A 19,685-nucleotide genomic window follows, 5' to 3' on the forward strand; every position below is an offset into this window, starting at 1 on the left:
ATCATAATAGATGCGATGTAACTCTAATACGGGGTCCATTTCTCCCAATCACTTTTGTTTCTCAATTTGTTGATGTGTTTAGATTGTGTTGGAGTTGAAGAAACCTCAGTTGGTGATTCTTGAATCAATGTTTTATCTTTACTATTAAGGTCAGAAATATATTTGATTCTTTTCAGATTACCAATGTATGTTAGCGGTGTATTTATATCATTTAAAAACTTGGCGAATATTTCCCAACCGATTGGATCGGATCTCTTCGAGGGTCGTAAGATGTCATTCACTAAATCTCCCATATACCAGGGAGTAATATTATTACTCTTACTATTCTCTACTTATCTATTGTCCACTAATGAAAACTGTTCCAATTTTATTCCATTGCAATTGATCTGTTTTATTTACTATTGTATCCATCAATAATTCACCCCTCCTCATATAAGTTTTAGGAATTAATTTTAATATTTCTTTTGGTTGTAATCCATTTGCGATGTCTTCACCCGTTGGGGGTTGTTTAACATTTAGCATTTTTTCATTTTCACTAGTAGTTATATTATTGATGTTACGGTTTTCGTTAGTATTATCATTTATTACCTTTTCAGTTATTGTTATTTCTTGAGGTTGACGTTCTTCCATGGAGTAATGTAAGTATCTTTGTAAAATTTGTAGATAAAGCGCCCATTTTTCGCGATCATCCAATTTACTTGATATAATTTTTTCCATTTCTAAATCCAATCTGCTTTGCGGTGTTGCTTTATTTTCATTCTGATGTTTCAGTTTACCAATAAAGTCTTGCTCAACAAGAAGCATTTTTTTGTGTTCATTGTGATTTATTAAATCAACTTACAAGGGTGATTAGAATTGTACCCAAAATTATTGGAAGAAAGGACCCTCCTTTTTGTATTAATATATTTTTCCTGTATTCAAAACTTTTTCCTTTACTGATCAGATTACGTAAGAGAGAGATTTTTAACTTTTTTAATTTTGTTTTTGTATTCTCTTTTAAAGGTACTTTTCCTTGTAAAACATTGTGAATACATTCACATAGACAGTTAATTTCTTGATTATTACAAGACCTCAATAATATCCTACGATTTTTGGGTTTTAATTTATGTAAAGCTGATACCAATTCCTTATGCGTTGTTATTCGTTGATACATGGCTCATTACTGACTTAGAGTGGCTGTTTACAAAGATACTTATACCTTTTCATAGGAACATATATTGTACAAAAATTACTAGATTCAAATATTTTAGATTTTATGCGGTGAGCATCATCAGTGTTTTGTTTCAAATCAATCATTAAATAACCATGAGCTTCTTTAGTAGCATCGGTATATGAATCTTCAATAAACTTGGTATCTTCCGGTGAAACTTGTCTAGCTAGAAATCGTATTTGTGTTTTGTCACGGGGATTTTTAAAATAAATAATATAACTTGAATTAAGTGAAATGTCGCGCTGTCCTCTTCTTTGATGAAATAAGTTTTGGGTTATGTAAAAAACACTCAAATTTCTATGGTGACTACCTTTTGTAAATATATCAACAACTCGACCATCAGATTCCCTCATTAAGTCATCTATTATAATCAAATGTGGATTTTTACCATCAAACATGCAATTCCGGTAGTCCTTGGTGGTAATTTACTCCGGGTATATTATATAGCGGCTGCATTTCATCATAACACCATGTTATTTCTAAAAAAATCTCATTACATATACTACTTTTATGCTTAATGAAATTTACAACAAAGTTAGATTTTCCACACCCACTAGGTCCTGCTACGATGGCAGCAAAGGGATGAATGAAATGAATCATTATTTTTTGGACTTCTGTCTTCTTCAGGGAAAGGAATAAAACTAAGTTGATATTTTAAAAACAATTTATTTATATGAAATATACAAAAAATGTATGCGATCAAAAATGTATGCATTACAGGTAGATGATAAAATTATTACTAAGGCGAAGGGTGTTAACAAATGTGTCACTAAAAAACTCATGTCACAGAATGCAGATAATAAGTACAAAGTCTGTATAACAGATGCAACTTTAATAATACGCAGAGCAAAAATTAATCCATCAATACTAATAGCTCATCAAAAGGTTCTTGGCACTACTACGGCTAAATATCCTATAACAAGAGGTGAAGTGAAAGTCCTGACCATACCATGTGGTGTGCAGGGTAAAACACTGGACAATATATTTTTAGGACAGGTTCCTAAGAGATGTATTATAGGTTTTGTGAATAATACAGCATTCAACGGTAGTTATGGTAAAAATCCTTTCAACTTTGAAAATTTTGGTATTTGCTCATTTAGCCTATATATAGATGGTCAACAGATACCTTCAAAAGCGTTACAACCATCATTTCCAAACGATGTATTTACTAGCGCATACCACACCCTGTACTCAGGCACCGGTATACATTTTCTTAACGAAGGTAATGGAATATCGAGGGAGCAATATTCAAATGGGTACTGTTTACTAGCTTTTGATTTAACACCTGACTTGTCGGCTAACTCTAATGTGCATTGGAATCTTGTACGCCATGGTAGTGTAAGAATGGAAGTAAGATTCGAGAGCGCATTGCCTGAAACAATTAACTGTGTAGTTTACGCAGAGTTTTCAAATATTATAGAAATAGATAAGAACAGAAATGTATGTGTGGATTATAGTAGTTAAGCAATCACTTATGTAATTATTATGATATTAAGAATAATAAAATATAATGTAATCGAATATGACATGGTTTTTATTTACCTTCATTACTTTTTTTACAAAGAGACTCATTACTTATGTTGAGATCATATTATGTGTGTTTAAATACATTGGTACGAATATGAATTGATAGTAATAAATGTAGTCAGTAAAAGAGTGAAAGAGTAGGGGAGTAAACGCGTATTAAAGTATGAACAGGCTAGAAGTGCAAATGAGTCTTCGTAGAATACATCCCAGCCTCCAGAGCAACGTATATCCTTCAAATCGATTGCCGATGTATGCTCAGGTGCCAGCACTTATCATATGCAATCTTGACCCTGATTCACAGCCGGGGTCTCATTGGGTGGCTATTCATATAAACGTTGAAAGAGTTGGGGAATACTTTGATTCGTTTGGACGTAAACCTATTGATGCAATAGAAGGATTTTTAAGGAGGAATTGTTGCATGTGGAGATACAATAGCCTTACGGTTCAGGATTACCTAAAGGCGGTGTGCGGAGAGTTCTGTTTGGTATACATATATTACAAGTTCAGGGAGATGAGATTAGAAGACTTCCTTAGAAATTTTACGTGTGACTCAGAGAACAATGATACGGTGCTAGTAAATTTGTATAGAAATATAATTGACATATAAATAAAAGAATAATACCTGGAATAAAAATGTTTTATTTAAATATGTAACCCTTACATCTAATTTTATTATAGATAATGATGTTAATGTAGGTTGGGTTAGGTTAGACATAGTTTATTCTATTTTTCTTTTAGAGCCATAGATCGGGTTAGTGAATGTAGGAAAGTAGATAACGATGCATTCGTAGCTGATAAGGTGGTGATTAGTAAGTAATTAGCAAGGGTTTTGGGAAAGCTATCTCTGGAACGGTTAGAGCTATCACTTCAGGATTGAGTGCATTCGACTCCACACGGCCTGTTTAGTGGGGGTAGAGTACAAATTTTTTTTTTTTTTAGGTTTGGCCAACCATGATTTTTACGTTTTTGGGGAACTTTGATGTGAGGCAGTCGCCGGGAATCCCAACTACTTATAACACGTAGGAATAAACCAGCCCGAATATGTTTCAATGTGACCTCAGCAGTATATATAGTAACACGACCTCGCGACTGCACCAAAGTTTTACCGTTTCGCCTTCAATCTATGAAACTACCCTAAAACCCCCAATTGGATTGTCGTCTTGTTTCTATTTCCAACTTGGAAGGAGAATTAAAAGGAATCTATTTTTAGATTATAGGTATAAGATGGATAACATTTGTGAACAATACTTACCCCATCATACTTAAAAGTTAAAGAATTTGTAAAACTAGACACACACATATTGATAGTTCTTATCAAAGTGTCAACTATCAAACTAAATCTTTAGGTACGTTTAAAATATATCACAAGAATAATGTTTATTACAAAACTGTATGAACTGAAAACATAATAACATGTCGTAACTATATATAAAATATATTATTTGAGAATTGTGTCAAAGCAAGTTTGACAATTAAATTTCAGAACATACATAAAACCGCTAAAAATATCGTTACTTCATTCGGTCTTGCAATTCCAATATGTTTCAGTTTGTCATGGTAATCGTACGAAAAAAAGTAAGTGTGTGTCAGCTACGACGCACAATTGGAGTTTACTCCTTACGAACGATAATTATGATATATATCGAATAGAAAAAAAAGGGTAAATGAACGCATCTGCTAAAATGATAAGAGAAACAAACATATATCTGTAATTATTCGGATTATTTATATTACTTCAATAAAGCGTATTACATAATGTTACAAAACAATATAAATAATAACAATAATGATTGTGTTCAATCTATACAAATCCAATTTTAGAGAGAGAATGAGTTCAATCCTACAGATATATATGTTTGTCTCTTTCTCCGTAACGCCTCAACTTTTCGTGTTACATTTGATTTTACTCCTCATAAAATTTCCGTACCGGGCCTTATAACTCAAATCGTTTCTTAAGGAGTAACTCCAAAAATGCGATTAAGTTGGATCTAAACTCAGCAACTCAACTCGTGAAGCTCCCTGATGTCAGGACAAAGCTATCGTCATTCAACGAACGCTTTATTTGTCGGCCCCTTCAGGCGGCTCATCACAAGGACAGTGTAGGAAAGGGTACCTTCGTTAAATGAATGAAAAACACCAAAATAAGATCATGTAAAATTTATTGTATTTTTTTGTTATTTTGAAATCACATGTTGTAACATTTATCTTGTTAATTAAAAATATTCACATTGTCTGTTTAAATAATCTATAACGGTAAACTAGCTTACACTTAGGAGAAATAATGCCATTACTACGCGATCTCGCGAGCGTCGCGAGTCAATTGGTCGAGTCGCCACTCATTCATCCATACATACAAATATACAATGCTTAATTACAATGCATATCGATCCTAAAAATGGCATTAACACGGTACACTTAGACGAGAACTATCCTTAATATATAGAAAATAATAAAACATCATGCTCTTTGGCTTGCACGACGGAGTACGTAACGAATTACCTAGGGGAGATCAACTGTACACATTAATACTTCATGCAATACGATTGGAGCTTACGTTTTTCACCTAAATTCAATTTTGAGCTGGACTTTTTAAACGCTTAAACAAGCTGAATATCGAAAGATCAGTCTAAAACATTTTGATCATTTGGCAATGTATTTATATCTACGAAATTAAACTAATTGCCATAGGAAGACTAATCGTAAACTATTGGGCCAAATTTGAGCTTCACAACGGCCATTTTCCAATGTCGCCGTACTGTGGCGTAATGAGCCCGTTAATGATAATTTTGAGACAATTGTCGAGTCGTCGAATTGCTTTGGAACATTGCGTACGGAAAGAATTCGAAACACCAACACAATTCGCCATACGGGAACTAGTCACTGCCACTTCATTTAACTATAGTTTAACTATTAGGATAGATAGACGTTATTGGTGATATAAAATTGTGATTGACAGTCGACTCGGAATACAAATGCTTTCCGATCGGAATGCTAATCCTGCAAATCCCTAAATGGCACTTAAACTTTTCACATCTACAAATAATGACATTTAAAATTACAATTACGGAGATTCCAGTAAAATAACGTTTTACTAACTAATAACAGTACGATTATTTGATATTTATACATTGTATATGTTGATTATATACAAAATATACACACGTGTCGGTACGTCCGACTGGAGACACTTCGATACAAAAATAAAAGCTAATTTTCGAACACGATGCGGTTAAATGGGCCGAGCTGTAGTTCTTATTGAACACAAAATAACCTCTTCCATGAGTTTGAAATGTTTTTTTTTTAGATATATTTTTAGTTTTTCATACAAATAGTTGACGCATTGTGATGAATGTCAAACTTATAATCAAGTATGGTTGCGTCAAAACTGTTTCTAAAGAGGAATTTAAAACTGATAAGCATACTTTTATAAATTAAATTAAATCATTTTGTATGGATACAAAGAAGTGAATCCTCGAACGCATACGCAAATCGAGGGGATGAGAGATAGATACGGCGCAAGCGTACAATGAGCGTAAAGGGACAGTGAGCGTAACGGGACAATGAGTTACGCTTTTTTGTGTAACCGGCGTTAAGCGATACACGTTTACACGTCAAAAAAAAAAACAAGTAAAATACTAATAAATGAAAATCATTCTTTTCTGTTTAATTCAGTTTTAGAAACAGTTCCGCCCTATTCCAAAGGATCGCCCGTGAACATATGAACAAATGTATCGTAGTTCAGTATTACTATTTGTACTGAACAAATCGCAAGACCCAGAGATAGACTTGAGACGCCCTCGAACATTGAAAAAGTTCGGAATTTCATTAAACTTAGTTTCAGACAAAATTAATGATAAAAAGATTAGCGAATTTAATGATAATGATTACAACCTGATTCTCGATCGAATTATTACATTAAATTCTCTCGTGGGTCTCAATTAACTCGTCCTATCTCCGGGACATGAAAAAAATACTGTTAAATAGATTGTCTTTAACCGCTTAATGGTTTAAATGCTTCAAATAAAAATGTGGCAGTGAACATCGGAATTTCATACTTTTAGCATTGCTTTCGATACATTTTGCCAGTTTTTAAGCAAAAAATATAGTTTTTTTTTGTATTGATTATTTGTATAGTTTAATATTATTTAAGTATAGTTCTGACCGACTGTACTTTAGCAGTAAATTGATATACATGAAAACTTACATGGCTCGTACTTTCGGCAATTACGAGGCGTATTCTTCAGGTAATCGCGCAAACTCTAAGCAACTCTAATTTTATACAAAATTAAACGCCCGGTAATATCGAAGGCCTCGCTAAAAGTAGTCGCGTGTGTGTTCACGAGAGGTGTGTGTGCGTGTGTGCGTGCTGCAAGTAGCACAGCAGCGGCAGAACGCTGTGTCAGACCTTGTGCGCCGGACGCATCTCGTACGCCTGCGGATAAGCGTTGGCGTACGGCTCGCGACGCCCGCTCGGGCCCGGCCCGCCCGCGCCTGGTTCGAGGGAAGAGATCTTTAGGGGTCTTGTACGAGTTTTTTTTTTTTTAATTAAGTGGCCTGTATGACGCACTTCAAATAAAAACTCTTTTGTCAATCTAAAGTAAAGTTGACTATCGTAGAATATTTGTCTATGAAAAAAAATAAAAGAGGCCACGCTTCATATAAGATTGTGACGTCACTGGATAGTTATTACCCATCATATTGGCGAGCAGAATACTCCCTGAGGTCGTAGGTTCTATTTACGGCGTGCGTCAGGCACAGAAGGCTGATCACCTACTTAGCTATTCGATTAACAAATGATCATGAAACAGATACATATTCTGAGGCCCAGACCTAAAAAGGTTGTAGCGCCATTGATATATATATATATATATAGGTTCGTAACCCGAGTCAGCAAATACACTTATGTACGCAATTAACGCTCGCTCGTACGTTTAAATCTTAGAATCCGTCAGACACAGAAGACTGACGGCATGTGTCAGACACATTAAGAAAAGTAATCATGAAACAGAAAACCGAGGTCAAGGTTTTTTTGATACACTTGATGAATGACAATTGAACAGCTCACCCAGCTCCCGGGCAGTGTAGGTGAGTGGGGGGGCGTAGCCCTTGTGGTTCCTGGCCCTGCGGTGACCAGGCCGCGGAGGGGCGTGGCCGGCGCGACGCGGCTCCGCGTTGCCGCCGCGCATGCGTCGCAAGGTGTTCATCGGACGACGTAAAGTTTCTGACAGACGTCTGCAAATGAACATTGATAATTTTATTTATTTATCGATTTAAAAAAATACTTTATTGACATTTGTGTGTCTTCGGGAGTCAAATAAGTTGTTTTAGTTAGAGTTACACAGTTTAAAAAAAACCCTAAAAGGTGTCTGTATGTCTGTCCACGTTTCACGAAAAGTTATATTGAGGTAAATATTTTTTTGTTTTCAGTTTAAGTAAAATTAATTAACTTTAGTATCTGTATCTATGTATTTAAAAATTCGTACCATCAAAAGAACGGCAACGCAACGAGCGCTTTGGCAATGCGAGTGTCCATGGGCGGTGAAATCCTTAACATCAGACGAGATTTTCTAAAAAAAGCGCGCGTTAAATTCTTGTTAACGTAATGAGTCACCTGGCCGGCGGTCGCTTGGGGTTCGAGGAAGGCGTATGAACGGCGCAGCACTTGACGAAGGCCCCCATCAGCACCACCAGGGTGACCCCGCCGAGTAGAACTGCCCACCACTTCTCGGTCACCCACTCTTGCAAGGTCTGGAGGGTCTCGCGGTTCAAGAGGAGGTTCTTCAGCCGGACCAGAGGGCCCTCGGCGTCCACGGCCCGACACTTTAGGAACACGTCGCAGTAACCCTGGAATTCATTTAGACTTCTCAGTTTATACTGATACATATGGAAGACATTATAACCTAAATTCACAGACACACAGCAGCCTAATCCTAAAGACATGATCCGCCGGTAGTGGAAACCAGGACTGGAAGCCTTAAAGGCCTTTAAAGCTAAGCACGGGATAGTATTGTCTTTTGTTAACATAGCTTTTACACATTGAGAAAAACACTTTTTGAACGGATTAAAGCTATGTATTATTATAAACTTATCAACCAACCAACCGAAAGTACTTGCGAAAGAAAAAAGATTCTTCCCAAGATTGGTACAAGCCATTCAAATAAAAAAACACCCCAATTTCAATAGAGAAGACGTCCTAAAATTATCAAACACCTGGGATCCAATAATATCAAAATTAAAACCCTAAGACAAACAAAAGACCGGGAAAATAGAGGACGCCGTGAGTCATTTATGCCAAAACCCGTCATCTTTTAGACGATACCAACTCCGGGGAAATAAATACAGATAACACAACTTTCTCTACAGCTGTGATACTTTTGACATTTAACACCTTTTGACTTCAGTCACCGTGACCACGCACGCTGTAAAGCACGCGAAACGTCGGAAAATTTTTAATTTAAAATTATGTAAATAATTATTGGTTGATAATAATACAAATAGCTTTAATCCGTTCAAAAAGTGTTTTTCTAAGCACGGGATGTTTTTGCCGGAATGGGTGTATTCCCGCGATTTCCGCAAAAGCGTCTTCTGCGAGACTCGGACCACGACTTCGGCCGTGTCGTGGGGTGGTCAAACACAAAAAGGGCAAGACGGAATAAAGGACAACGCCCTCAACCGGTTAAAGTGGTTTTTAGTCTAATCTGTGATCTAAACCCTTTGTTTATAAATCAAATCTCTTTTAATGACAATGTTAAGTATCGCATTTTTCAGTTAATTTAAATTTTGAAAAAAATGCTAGTCCTTTGGACATATATGGAACAATTTTGGGATAATCTTAAACTTTGAAACTCAAACGCAAAATAACTTTATTAATATAGGTAACCGAGGTTATGTAGGTCAACAGAAAAAAAAATGAAATTGACAAGAAGAACTGGCAAGAAACTCTCCGCCACTCTTTTCAATCGCCAAGTTTTGAGGAAGGATCGGTTTTTATTATTATTTAATTTATATTTGAGAATTATTTAATTTTTGTTTAACTCTTTATATTGTTTGCTTCTAATATTAATTTAATTAAATTCTAAACATTTTTATGAAACATATTCTTAAGAATCGTGCTACAAGTGCGCATGTGCAATAGTTACTCATTTGACTCGTTCGGTTGTTTACGAGTTGTTACGAATTGATTCGACCATCATCCCGAAGTGGGATGGTCGAGTCGGAGGAGGGAGTTGTGATTATAAAAGAGGTTGTGACACATGCGCACGGGCCTTTTCTTCGTACAAGTTTGAGGTTATACAGTTCACGTAAAATCAGCGAAGTAAATTATAGTGAATTAAGTCATCAGTGAAGTGTTTAATTTCCTACCCTAAGAACTAAATCAACTACCGCTAACAATATGGACCCAGCGTTACAGCCGTATAAGGGAGCGTGCAAGTATTACGTCACGCAATTTTTGGAGATTCTTGACCCCCCCCCCCCCCTTCCTTATGAAACGCGCCGTAACGCTTCTGTATCCAATAGTAAAACGTTTCGTGGCCACCCCCACTGACTCTTTATACCTCAAGCTTACTATTATGTGGTGTAAAGTACTGGAAACTCGAAAATAATATTAACAATAACGCGTAATTTAAACCACGCCCCGCATCGTAACGTTTTACAAGAGGACCTCCCCCCCCCCAAAATTCGTTACGTAATACTTAAACGCTCCCAACATGGGTTCTGCAGCCTAGCGACCATTGTTGCCCAGAGTCAGCTGGAACCTCATGTTTATATATTATATATCGGATTGTTTAGCCGTTATATTAATTGTAATTGTAATTTTTATCAAATAAGGTTTAAACTGTTTTTTAAACCTTCGGTTGTGGTTGTGGTTAAACAACAAAAACCCACACACACACAATTTTATAATAATAAAAAACTCGTAAACAATTTGACAGAAAGAGAGGAAGAGCGTTTCCCTACCTGGAAATTGTCACACGGCGATCCAGGTCTCAAGCTGATGCCCTCACTGGGCAGACCCACTTGCTTGGCAAAGTCAGCCGTACTGCGACAGGAGTCCGGCTCCGGCCCCGTCTGACACGCGAGCTGACACAAGGCCCTGCGGTTGACGACTGCCGTGACTCCATCCCCGATTTTGGTGGGCGACGAGGAGAGGAAGCACTCCTTCATGTTCCACGCGAGACACATGGAACCGCTGCAGTCCCCCTTTATGCAGAGCTGGGTACCTGGAATAGTTTTACATGAATAGCAAAGAACTAACAGAGCTTATTTTTAAATGAGAAGAATTGGCGCTACAATCTTTTAGGTCTGGGCCTCAGATTTCTTTATATGTTTCATGATCATTAGTCAATATAATAGGCAAGTGGGTGACCAGCCTCCTGTGCTTGACACCAATTTTTGGGTCTCAGGCATCCGGTTTTCCTTCACCGTTCGAGCGTATCTTAAATGCGCACGTAAAGTCCATTGGTGCACAGCCGGGGATCGAACGTACGTGGATGAGAGTCGCACGTTGAAACCACTAGGCCGACACTTTGTATTTCCTAAATATCGTTACTTTTTCTAATTATGTTTCACATTCACGTCTTAATGGAGAATTTGTCTATTATAAGGTTTTAAAATGTTAATTTATCAATTAAGTTAATAAGAGAGTTGGAACGGCCCAATTGTAAACATTAACAAAAAAACACTTCTAGGACCTTGAAAGTGTTCTCAAAATATGTTGGATAATCCTGAGAATTTCACCAGCACCAGAAGATAATAAAGCAGTTTAAGAACCATATATTATAATTAGAAAAAGAGAAATTTCAACTGGAACTCACCATTATTACACTTGGTATGATCAGGCAGAGACCTGGGGTTGGGGCAGTCGGCGGAGCGTCCGGAGCAGTAGGACGCGTGGCTGCACTCGGTCGCCTCACGACACGTCTGATTGCGGAAGGCCAACACGAACTGGCACGTCTGCGCGTGACAGCACGGCCCTTGGGAGGGACTGGGGAAAAATATCTCATTTGAAGTGCCACAATTTTTGAAATTTGAGTAAACCATACTGCTCCATGCCCCACCATGGGGTGTTTTATTGATAACGGTTTCATTAAAGCATTGACATTGTATTAATCACCAAAAAAAAATTTTTTTTCATACTAAAAGTTTTTTAATATAACAAAATCTTAATTATACCTGCACTGCGTGTTGGCCCGCCTCTGACAGCCCTTAGCGGACGAGTTCCGATCCAGGTCATATGTGCTCACTTGTCGAGGATAACAGCATCGATCTTTACACTCGATTTCGTCATAACCTGGAGCACAAATGTGACTATTACAAAATACATCTCATTCCAGTGTTTAAACTGTGCACTTTCATAAGTGGACATCTACTGAGCAGTGTTGGTTGCCACGTGTGATTGTCGAGAGGTTGTAATTGTTCAGATTAATAAGTGAGACGCCCGTCGTTCAGCTTTTGCCACACACCACCACTATGTGGAACCAGCTGCCCACTAAAGTATTTCCGAACCAATTCGACTTAGGGTCGGGAATCCAGCGCATTCGCAAGCCATCTGTCTTTGAGTGTCCATGGGCGGCGTAGCACTTAACATCAGGTCAGCCCGTTTGCCCCCTGTTAATAATGAAAAAAAATGGTGTCTGTGCACCAATGGAATCTTCTGTTTATGTGCTCATTTAACAATCGCCTGTATCTTGAGAACATAGTAAGGAAACCGGCATGCTCCAAAAAGTTTTCAGCGTTATGTCAGCCAATAATGGTTGATCGATCACATTGCTGTTAGAAATGATCACGGAACAGATACAGCAATACGGAGATCCAGACCTAAAAGGTCGACCCAGGTTGTAGGGCAATTGGTATTACTTCTGGGAAGCTTTTAACAAAACAATTTACGAACGGATAGAACTTAATTTTTTAGAGCTAGGTAGATATTCCATTGGCCTATATTACACTTCACTTAACCTGGATTTGTGAAATTGATTGACTAGTAGACGTTCATCTTTTTTCATTACAGCGTAAATACAATTTGAGAGAAAGAGAATACTCTAGAGGAGTGTATGTACAGATTTACAAAGAAATTTGATAATAATAAAATCAAGAGTTCTATAGAATATATACAGTAGTAGAGTACATACGACTCGTTAAAACTACTAAGAGCTGGGAAAACTCACCACAATCACACTCCTCTCCGACCTCGACAATCTTATTCCCGCAGAACGCTCCAGCGCTTTCCTTTAGACAGTCCCTTTTCCTTCCATCCCTTACAGCGTCCAATACAGCGCTGATATTGCTGACAGAGCAGGTCGAAAATCTGCTATTGTTGGGCCTATCACCAGAGGTGGCCGATGCGAACATTATAAAATTACCTTGTTGGCCTCCAGGCCGACATTCTGAGGGGTAGTCGTGCTGAAAATTTTTTTTCACTATTATATATCGATATCAATTGTTTTTGTGCATTTCTAGCTCCCTTTAAAATGTATGTATGTACTCTAAATTGCTGTTTATATATTCTTACCTATTGCTAAAATTATTTTTAGTTTAGTTGTGTATACACATGTATTTAATAAAATCTTAGCTTTGGAGCAATTGAAGGACACTTCTATAAATATAACTTGTTTTAAAAAGAAATATGTATGTCATGTGTCATTGGTCCTTATTAACAAATATTAATAAAGAATAGTGATGTCCATTTAGGTATTGATTCCTGGGTCGTCAGGGTGCTCTAAATAATAGATTTTAGTATTACTCTACATTATTCACATACAAACAACAGAATATTAGCGAAATAATGAAATGTTAATTGCTATGTAAGGAATGAATGCAATGTACTGTACATTACATTCATTCCTTACAATCTACAGGACATTGCATTCATTCCTTACAATGTACTGTACATTGCATTGATTCCCTACATAGAGAAGAGAGTGCCTACGTCTGGCTATACGCTCGGGGCGTAACTCCGACGATTAAGGAAATCGTCAAGCTTATAAAACTAAGAAAGCCTAAATGAGCAGAATATACAGCCTTGTCTCGTATAGGTATTATTCAATGTTTAGTATATTTCCTTTGTAATAAAATACAATAACTAAAATTACAAGTATTAACAAGGCGACCTAGTGTGCTCCCTCCGTACTGGGTCAAAAGAACCGAGTTTCGATAGGAACACCTGAAGGTGTACTCAACAAACCCAAAAATATTATTTCAACAATACAAAAACCAAAGACATATAAGTAGAGACAACAAAGGGTCATAAAACTTCTTCTGTAATCTTAACCAAATAAAAAAGTATTGAATAACTTGCCACAGTTAGTGCAACTTGGAGTCAATAGGACAGTTCTTTCTCAAAATAAGAGAGAGATAACCTATAAGTGTAGTAGAAGAGTTTATCAGCGGAATTTAAGACTAAATCTTACGTAAATTCGCAATGTAAAGAATTCTCTAGTTGTATGACAATTGACGTTGTTGAAAAGGATAACATCGCAGCCAACTAGCTTAATTAGCATTTCAATTAACAGCCTAGCCTTTAAACAGCGCCGTTTAACTAGCGGCCTGAAAGATATTCAGCCGTAGCGTTTGTTACAACATTTAATAAACAGGCTGGTTAATGCTTAGGCCATTCGTACGATAGAGCCATTATGAAGGCTGAAAACAAAAAGATGAAACATATGAAATTAAAAAAAAATCTTTTAAAATCTGCGACAAATAACTAAACAATGGGACATGGAAAGGAGTATGATGAACTTTTTAGGTTAAACAGCCTTGGACTAGGCATATCATGAGGTCGATAAAGGACAAATGGACGAAAGACGTCATGGAATGGTATCCCAGAGATGGGAGAAGGAAATGATGCCGTCAAATAAAAAGATGGGAAGACGATCTGCCGGAAGGATGGCGAAGATCAGCTCGTAAAAGACGAATGGAAAGAACAAGCGGAGCCCTATGCCAACAGACAACCTGACCAACTGGCCGTTGATAAATAGAGTGCTATAAAAATAAGGAGGTTGAGAAAAATAGGTATAGTTAAAATTAGGCTTTTATTATTAATAAGAAAATATTGTTTAGTTTAGTGTGGTGTTTTTAATACACGATTTTCCCAATCAAACATATATAAAAATCTTACCGGCGATCCAAAATTGTGTCCAATCTCGTGTGCCAACGTAAGCTGGCTGACCTTAGGTGGCACCCTACTGTTGTAGTTGACGAATGTGATGATACCAGTGTTGAGTGACCTCTTGGTACTTTGATATAGACCCCCAGTGGTCTCGGTGTAGGTTTTGTATTTCTCGCAGATGCCCCCAGAGGCGCCACTTGCGCTCGCTACCCAGGCTAGACCTTAGGAATTAAATGAGATTTATAAAATATTTTTACTACTGCCGCTAAAACTTTGTTCTGAGCCTCAGATATATGTATCTGTTCCATGGTCATTTGTACGTCTAATAGGCAAATAGGCGATCAGCCTCCTGTGCCTGACACACCCCATTTTCCTCTCGATGTTTCCCTTACCGTTGCAGCGAATGTTTAATGGCTAACTAACATAAAATACTAGTTTTTCTCTGTCTTCCTAGTACTTCCTACGACTTATTAATACGTGAATTCATAAAGTTAACACAATTGGCTTTTAACATCCATGTATTTTTCATGTTCGATTACAGACCGTGACGTTTCGGATTCGATTTCAGGTGGGAATTTCTAAAATTAAACAAAAAAGACGAATTTTGATCATAGTTGACATAACATGACATTTTTTGAATAGATCTTCGTTATTATTTATTAAGTAATGATGCCCATGGACACACATTGCCAAAAGGCTCAAAGGAATTTCTTAAGTAATTTTTTTATACATTTGAGTTTGGCACTATTGAGTTACGGACCAGTATTGTTTGAGCATTCTTAAAACATACCCAGAGTTCCACCAGTGAAGTCCCGATAAGTGAACATATAGGCGAGGCAGAAGTCCTCGTGGTTGCCCAGCGAGTGGAGGTTCAGAAAATTTGACACATCAATGTTCTCCCAGCAGAATTGGTTCGTCTCCGTTGCGAACGGGTGCTTCTTGCACGCAGAATCATCGTCGATCTGGTGATAAACATTTACGAACATACTTCATAATATACGTGTTATGTACTTAACATTAGTTAAGTTACATATATATTTTAGTAAATAACTTGAAGCGTGAACCAAATGTTAATCATCGCATACTTGAAGCCAAGTCATTTAGTTTTTACCAATCATATATTGTATTTTAACCGATAATGTCCAATTACACAAGTGTCAGTTAGATTTAGGAACTCTTCAATAAGTCAAGTTAGTTGAACCAGCTTCGCACCCCTAATGTTAACTTAGTTATAAGCTTATGTTTAACAAATAAATCCAGTTTCCCCAGCTTCAAACAAAGTGTTCTCTTTGAAGATATCTAATATTGTCTTTTGTTATTTTTGTCACCGTGACCGCGCACGCTGTAAAGCACGCGAAACGTCGGAAAAAATTAAATTTAAAATTATATAAATAATTATAAGTTTATAATAATAATACATAGCTTCAATCCGTTTAAAAAATGATTTAGATTTTATTTGTTTGGTTATTATTTGTTTTATATTTTGAGATTGTTAATTAACGAATAAAAGTACGAATACTGTAACGACCAATCAGAACAAAGCAAATGCCTTGAGTGGCATCGAGACGCCATCTTGTGTTTTGACAGTTCTTGGGAACGCGAGACGGTTGGACCGATTTGTATCTAGTAGATTGTGGTTAAAATTGATTTCCCTGAAGCCCTGAACGCGCTGCTCGTTATAATCTAGGCTAGAGTTTAATTTGTAATGTTAGAAGGAATCTATCTTTTTCTGTCTGTATGCATATGCAGTTTACCCGTATGACGCCCATAAACCCGCCAATGGTAATGACAATATCGATAGAGTGACGTATATCAAATTTATTTATAATACATATTTTTTATACAGAATAAAGAACACGTATGTGTGTGTAAAGACCAAAATAGAGCTTCTGCCAAATAATTAGCGGTTACTAAAAAAAATTAAAATAATTTTTTCTTAAGTATTAACTTCGAACTACAACTACAGTAAGAAAAACACTTTCTAAACGGATTGAAGCTATGTATTATTATTATAAACTTATAATTATTAACATATTTTTTTTTAGTCGCGTACCAACTCCGGAGATACCAAATACCGATAACACAACTTTCTCTACAGCTGTGATAGTTTTGACATTCAACACCTTTTGTCTTCAGTCACCGTGACCACGCACGCTGTAAAGCACGCGAAACGTCGGAAAAATTTAAAATTATGTAAATAATTATAAGTTTATAATAATAATTTATAGCTTCAATCCGTTTAAAAAGTGTTTTTCTCAATGTGTAAAAGCTATGTTAACAAAAGACAATACTATACAAGTACAGTTTTTTGTTCCTAATCTTCCCGACACTAGCAGCAAGACCTTACTTTATTCACACAATTGATATATAGACCTGTCGAACTCGTTTGATCTTTGTTGTTGTGTCTCCGTTGGAGGGTATAAAACTTTTCGCCTGATTGAAATGACTTAGACACAATAAAAAAAATGCAAATACGCGAAAACCGGTCTCTCCGTTGTCTATACAAATGGTCTTTCAAGTTTCAACGTAAATAATATCACTGGAAATCAATTTAGATTGATATTTTGGATAAATATTTAGAATTAGTATTATTTATTCATAAACTCTAAAATGTTAATGAAGAATGTCATTCGAAAAGCAGTCATGGAGAACTGAAAAGCACACAGCGTATCTGTTATCGCGAACCAAAAACAGTAAACCACCTTATAACACGGTACTCTTATAACGCATTATATTACGCGATTTCAGTTTCTCGTATAACGCGAGTATTCATTTATAATGGACGCACTTATTTCATAACATTTTTTTTTTCGTAATATTATAAATTCATTAAATTTGTCTCGGTAGACACTCCTACTGACCGACAAGAAGACAGAGGGTGTAGGCCGAGAGACTCTTTTAAAATAGCAAATCATCAAACACCAGTTATTTTAAAACAAAATAATTAGATGTAGCCTGTCTAGCACTAGTCCTTTTATCAACTAGATAATCGTTAACTTTGTAGAAAGCCAATTTACACAGTTTTTCTTTAATACATTTTGTTAAATTTATTAAGATTTTCTAGTGTTCGAGAAAAGGTAACCGTGAATCATTTGTACACAACGCGTATGACCGTAGAAGCGCGATTATGCGAGAGTACCGTGTTATTTGAGGGATTACTGTATATGTACTGAGGACATTCGTATATATAAAAAAAAAAACCGACTACAAAATTCTGTTAAGATTTTTTGTTCTATACATAAAGAAATACGAATTACGAACGTAAAACTACAGAAACCATTTTAATGAAACTTGAACTTTCGAGAAATTTTTGAACGAATAAAATAAGTTCATACTCTTGAAAAAGCCAACGCAATATCCAAAAATTGTGGACAAATAGTATTCTTTGGTTAACATAGCTTTTACACATTGAAAGAAAACAATTTTTAAACCGGATTCAAGCTATTTGTATATAAACTTATAATTGTTTTACATAAAAAAATTTTTCCGACGTTTCGCGTGCTTAACAGCGTGCATGGTCACGCTGACTGAAGACAAAAGGTGTTGAATGTCAAAAGTATCACAGCTAATAATACAAAAAGCTTTAATCCGCTAAAAAGATTGTTTTCCTTCAATGTGGACAAATGCCTCGAAACTAAACTAAAACTTTATTCACGACAAAAATATAGTTGTGACAATATCGATCTAACGCCAGTCCCAACACAAGGTCCCTGTTGTGGGTGACTCGATAATTATACCGTGGAAATGCGTGTTTATTTTTTAAGGTAACATACTCTTAGTGGAACCAATCAAAAGTCGTATCCGTGACTGTATGAGTCGTACGTACACATACGTAATACTCAAAATACCAGTTATATAAAATACATAACATTTTTTCAGTTCAGTTTAAATTGTCCATATGTACTGTATATCGATCTGCCCAGCAATGTAGGACAGAACACGAGTTAACGTTTAATCCCATTTCCTAGCGGTTTCTCCGGCTTCATTCACGTTTGCCACAATGAATATCACTTTTCAATAATAACAGTTTCATCTGTATTACATATGAAAGGTTTCGTTAACGGACTTAGGCATTTAGATTTCAAATTCGCAGGAAATTCTCGGATATTGAAGGTAATAATTAATATTGTGAAAGGCGCTTGGGGACGGATTTAGAAAGCAAACTTAGCGCTAACAACTTTCGAGTTTTAGGATTAGTCTCGACTTACGTGTTTTTATATACTAAAAGATGAGGCGGTGAACTTTCATATTTACCTATTTTGTACCCAACTTATATACTAGATTGGTTGCCTGGAAGACAGAGAAGAGTTGGCCTCATTTTCATTTAACTATGTCAATTGTATAATATTTCTGTGTGTTAATATATAAATAAATTTGTGTCAAAACTTAATACAACATTGTTCAAACAAAGATGATCATACTACAGCTATGAAATCAATTCTTGAAGGCATAAATAAATGATAACTAAGTGACAGAAAATTGCCCGATCTAGGAACTGATAAAAAATTAAAATATTTAATTAAAGTTTTGAGTATTTTTTATTTGTTTCCCTCAGTTTAAACATTCCCTTAACTGCCACAAATATTTCAAGATTAATAGGCAAATCAGACCAATCTCGTTTTAGTTATACAAACAATTATTTTATATATATGTCGGAGAATGAATATTTTAAAATTCCCGCCACTCTGAAGTTAGTCGTAGAATGCGGCGTGGTATGTAAAGAAAGACTGTCAACGTTGACAATTGACAATGCCTAGTCTGTGTGATCTACCAAATGTCAGTGGACTGACGCGACTGTTTCGTGGCAGTAAGTGAATTATTTAGTCACTTGAGTTCCGAACG

At 36.3% G+C, this 19,685-nt stretch overlaps 1 protein-coding gene across 1 annotated transcript in view; it reads right to left on the reverse strand.

Annotated features, from left to right (window-relative positions):
• Positions 1–4,885: 4,885 nt before the first annotated feature.
• The window catches only part of LOC123720451 (disintegrin and metalloproteinase domain-containing protein 10), a 95,463-nt gene continuing 80,663 nt past the window's right edge, over positions 4,886–19,685 (reverse strand). Inside the window, exons 8-16 of the mRNA XM_045677059.1 lie at positions 15,634–15,805; positions 14,853–15,064; positions 12,904–13,138; positions 11,912–12,029; positions 11,554–11,723; positions 10,697–10,959; positions 8,349–8,581; positions 7,803–7,969; positions 4,886–7,228 (exon numbers count right to left, since the gene is read on the reverse strand). Coding sequence (XP_045533015.1) covers positions 7,137–7,228; positions 7,803–7,969; positions 8,349–8,581; positions 10,697–10,959; positions 11,554–11,723; positions 11,912–12,029; positions 12,904–13,138; positions 14,853–15,064; positions 15,634–15,805 — 1,662 coding nt within the window. The 3' untranslated portion in view covers positions 4,886–7,136. The remainder of the gene's footprint in view (positions 7,229–7,802; positions 7,970–8,348; positions 8,582–10,696; positions 10,960–11,553; positions 11,724–11,911; positions 12,030–12,903; positions 13,139–14,852; positions 15,065–15,633; positions 15,806–19,685) is intronic.

Source organism: Pieris brassicae, chromosome 1 (assembly GCF_905147105.1).
Source record: "Pieris brassicae chromosome 1, ilPieBrab1.1, whole genome shotgun sequence".
In the NCBI taxonomy this organism is placed as follows: Eukaryota; Metazoa; Arthropoda; class Insecta; order Lepidoptera; family Pieridae; genus Pieris; species Pieris brassicae.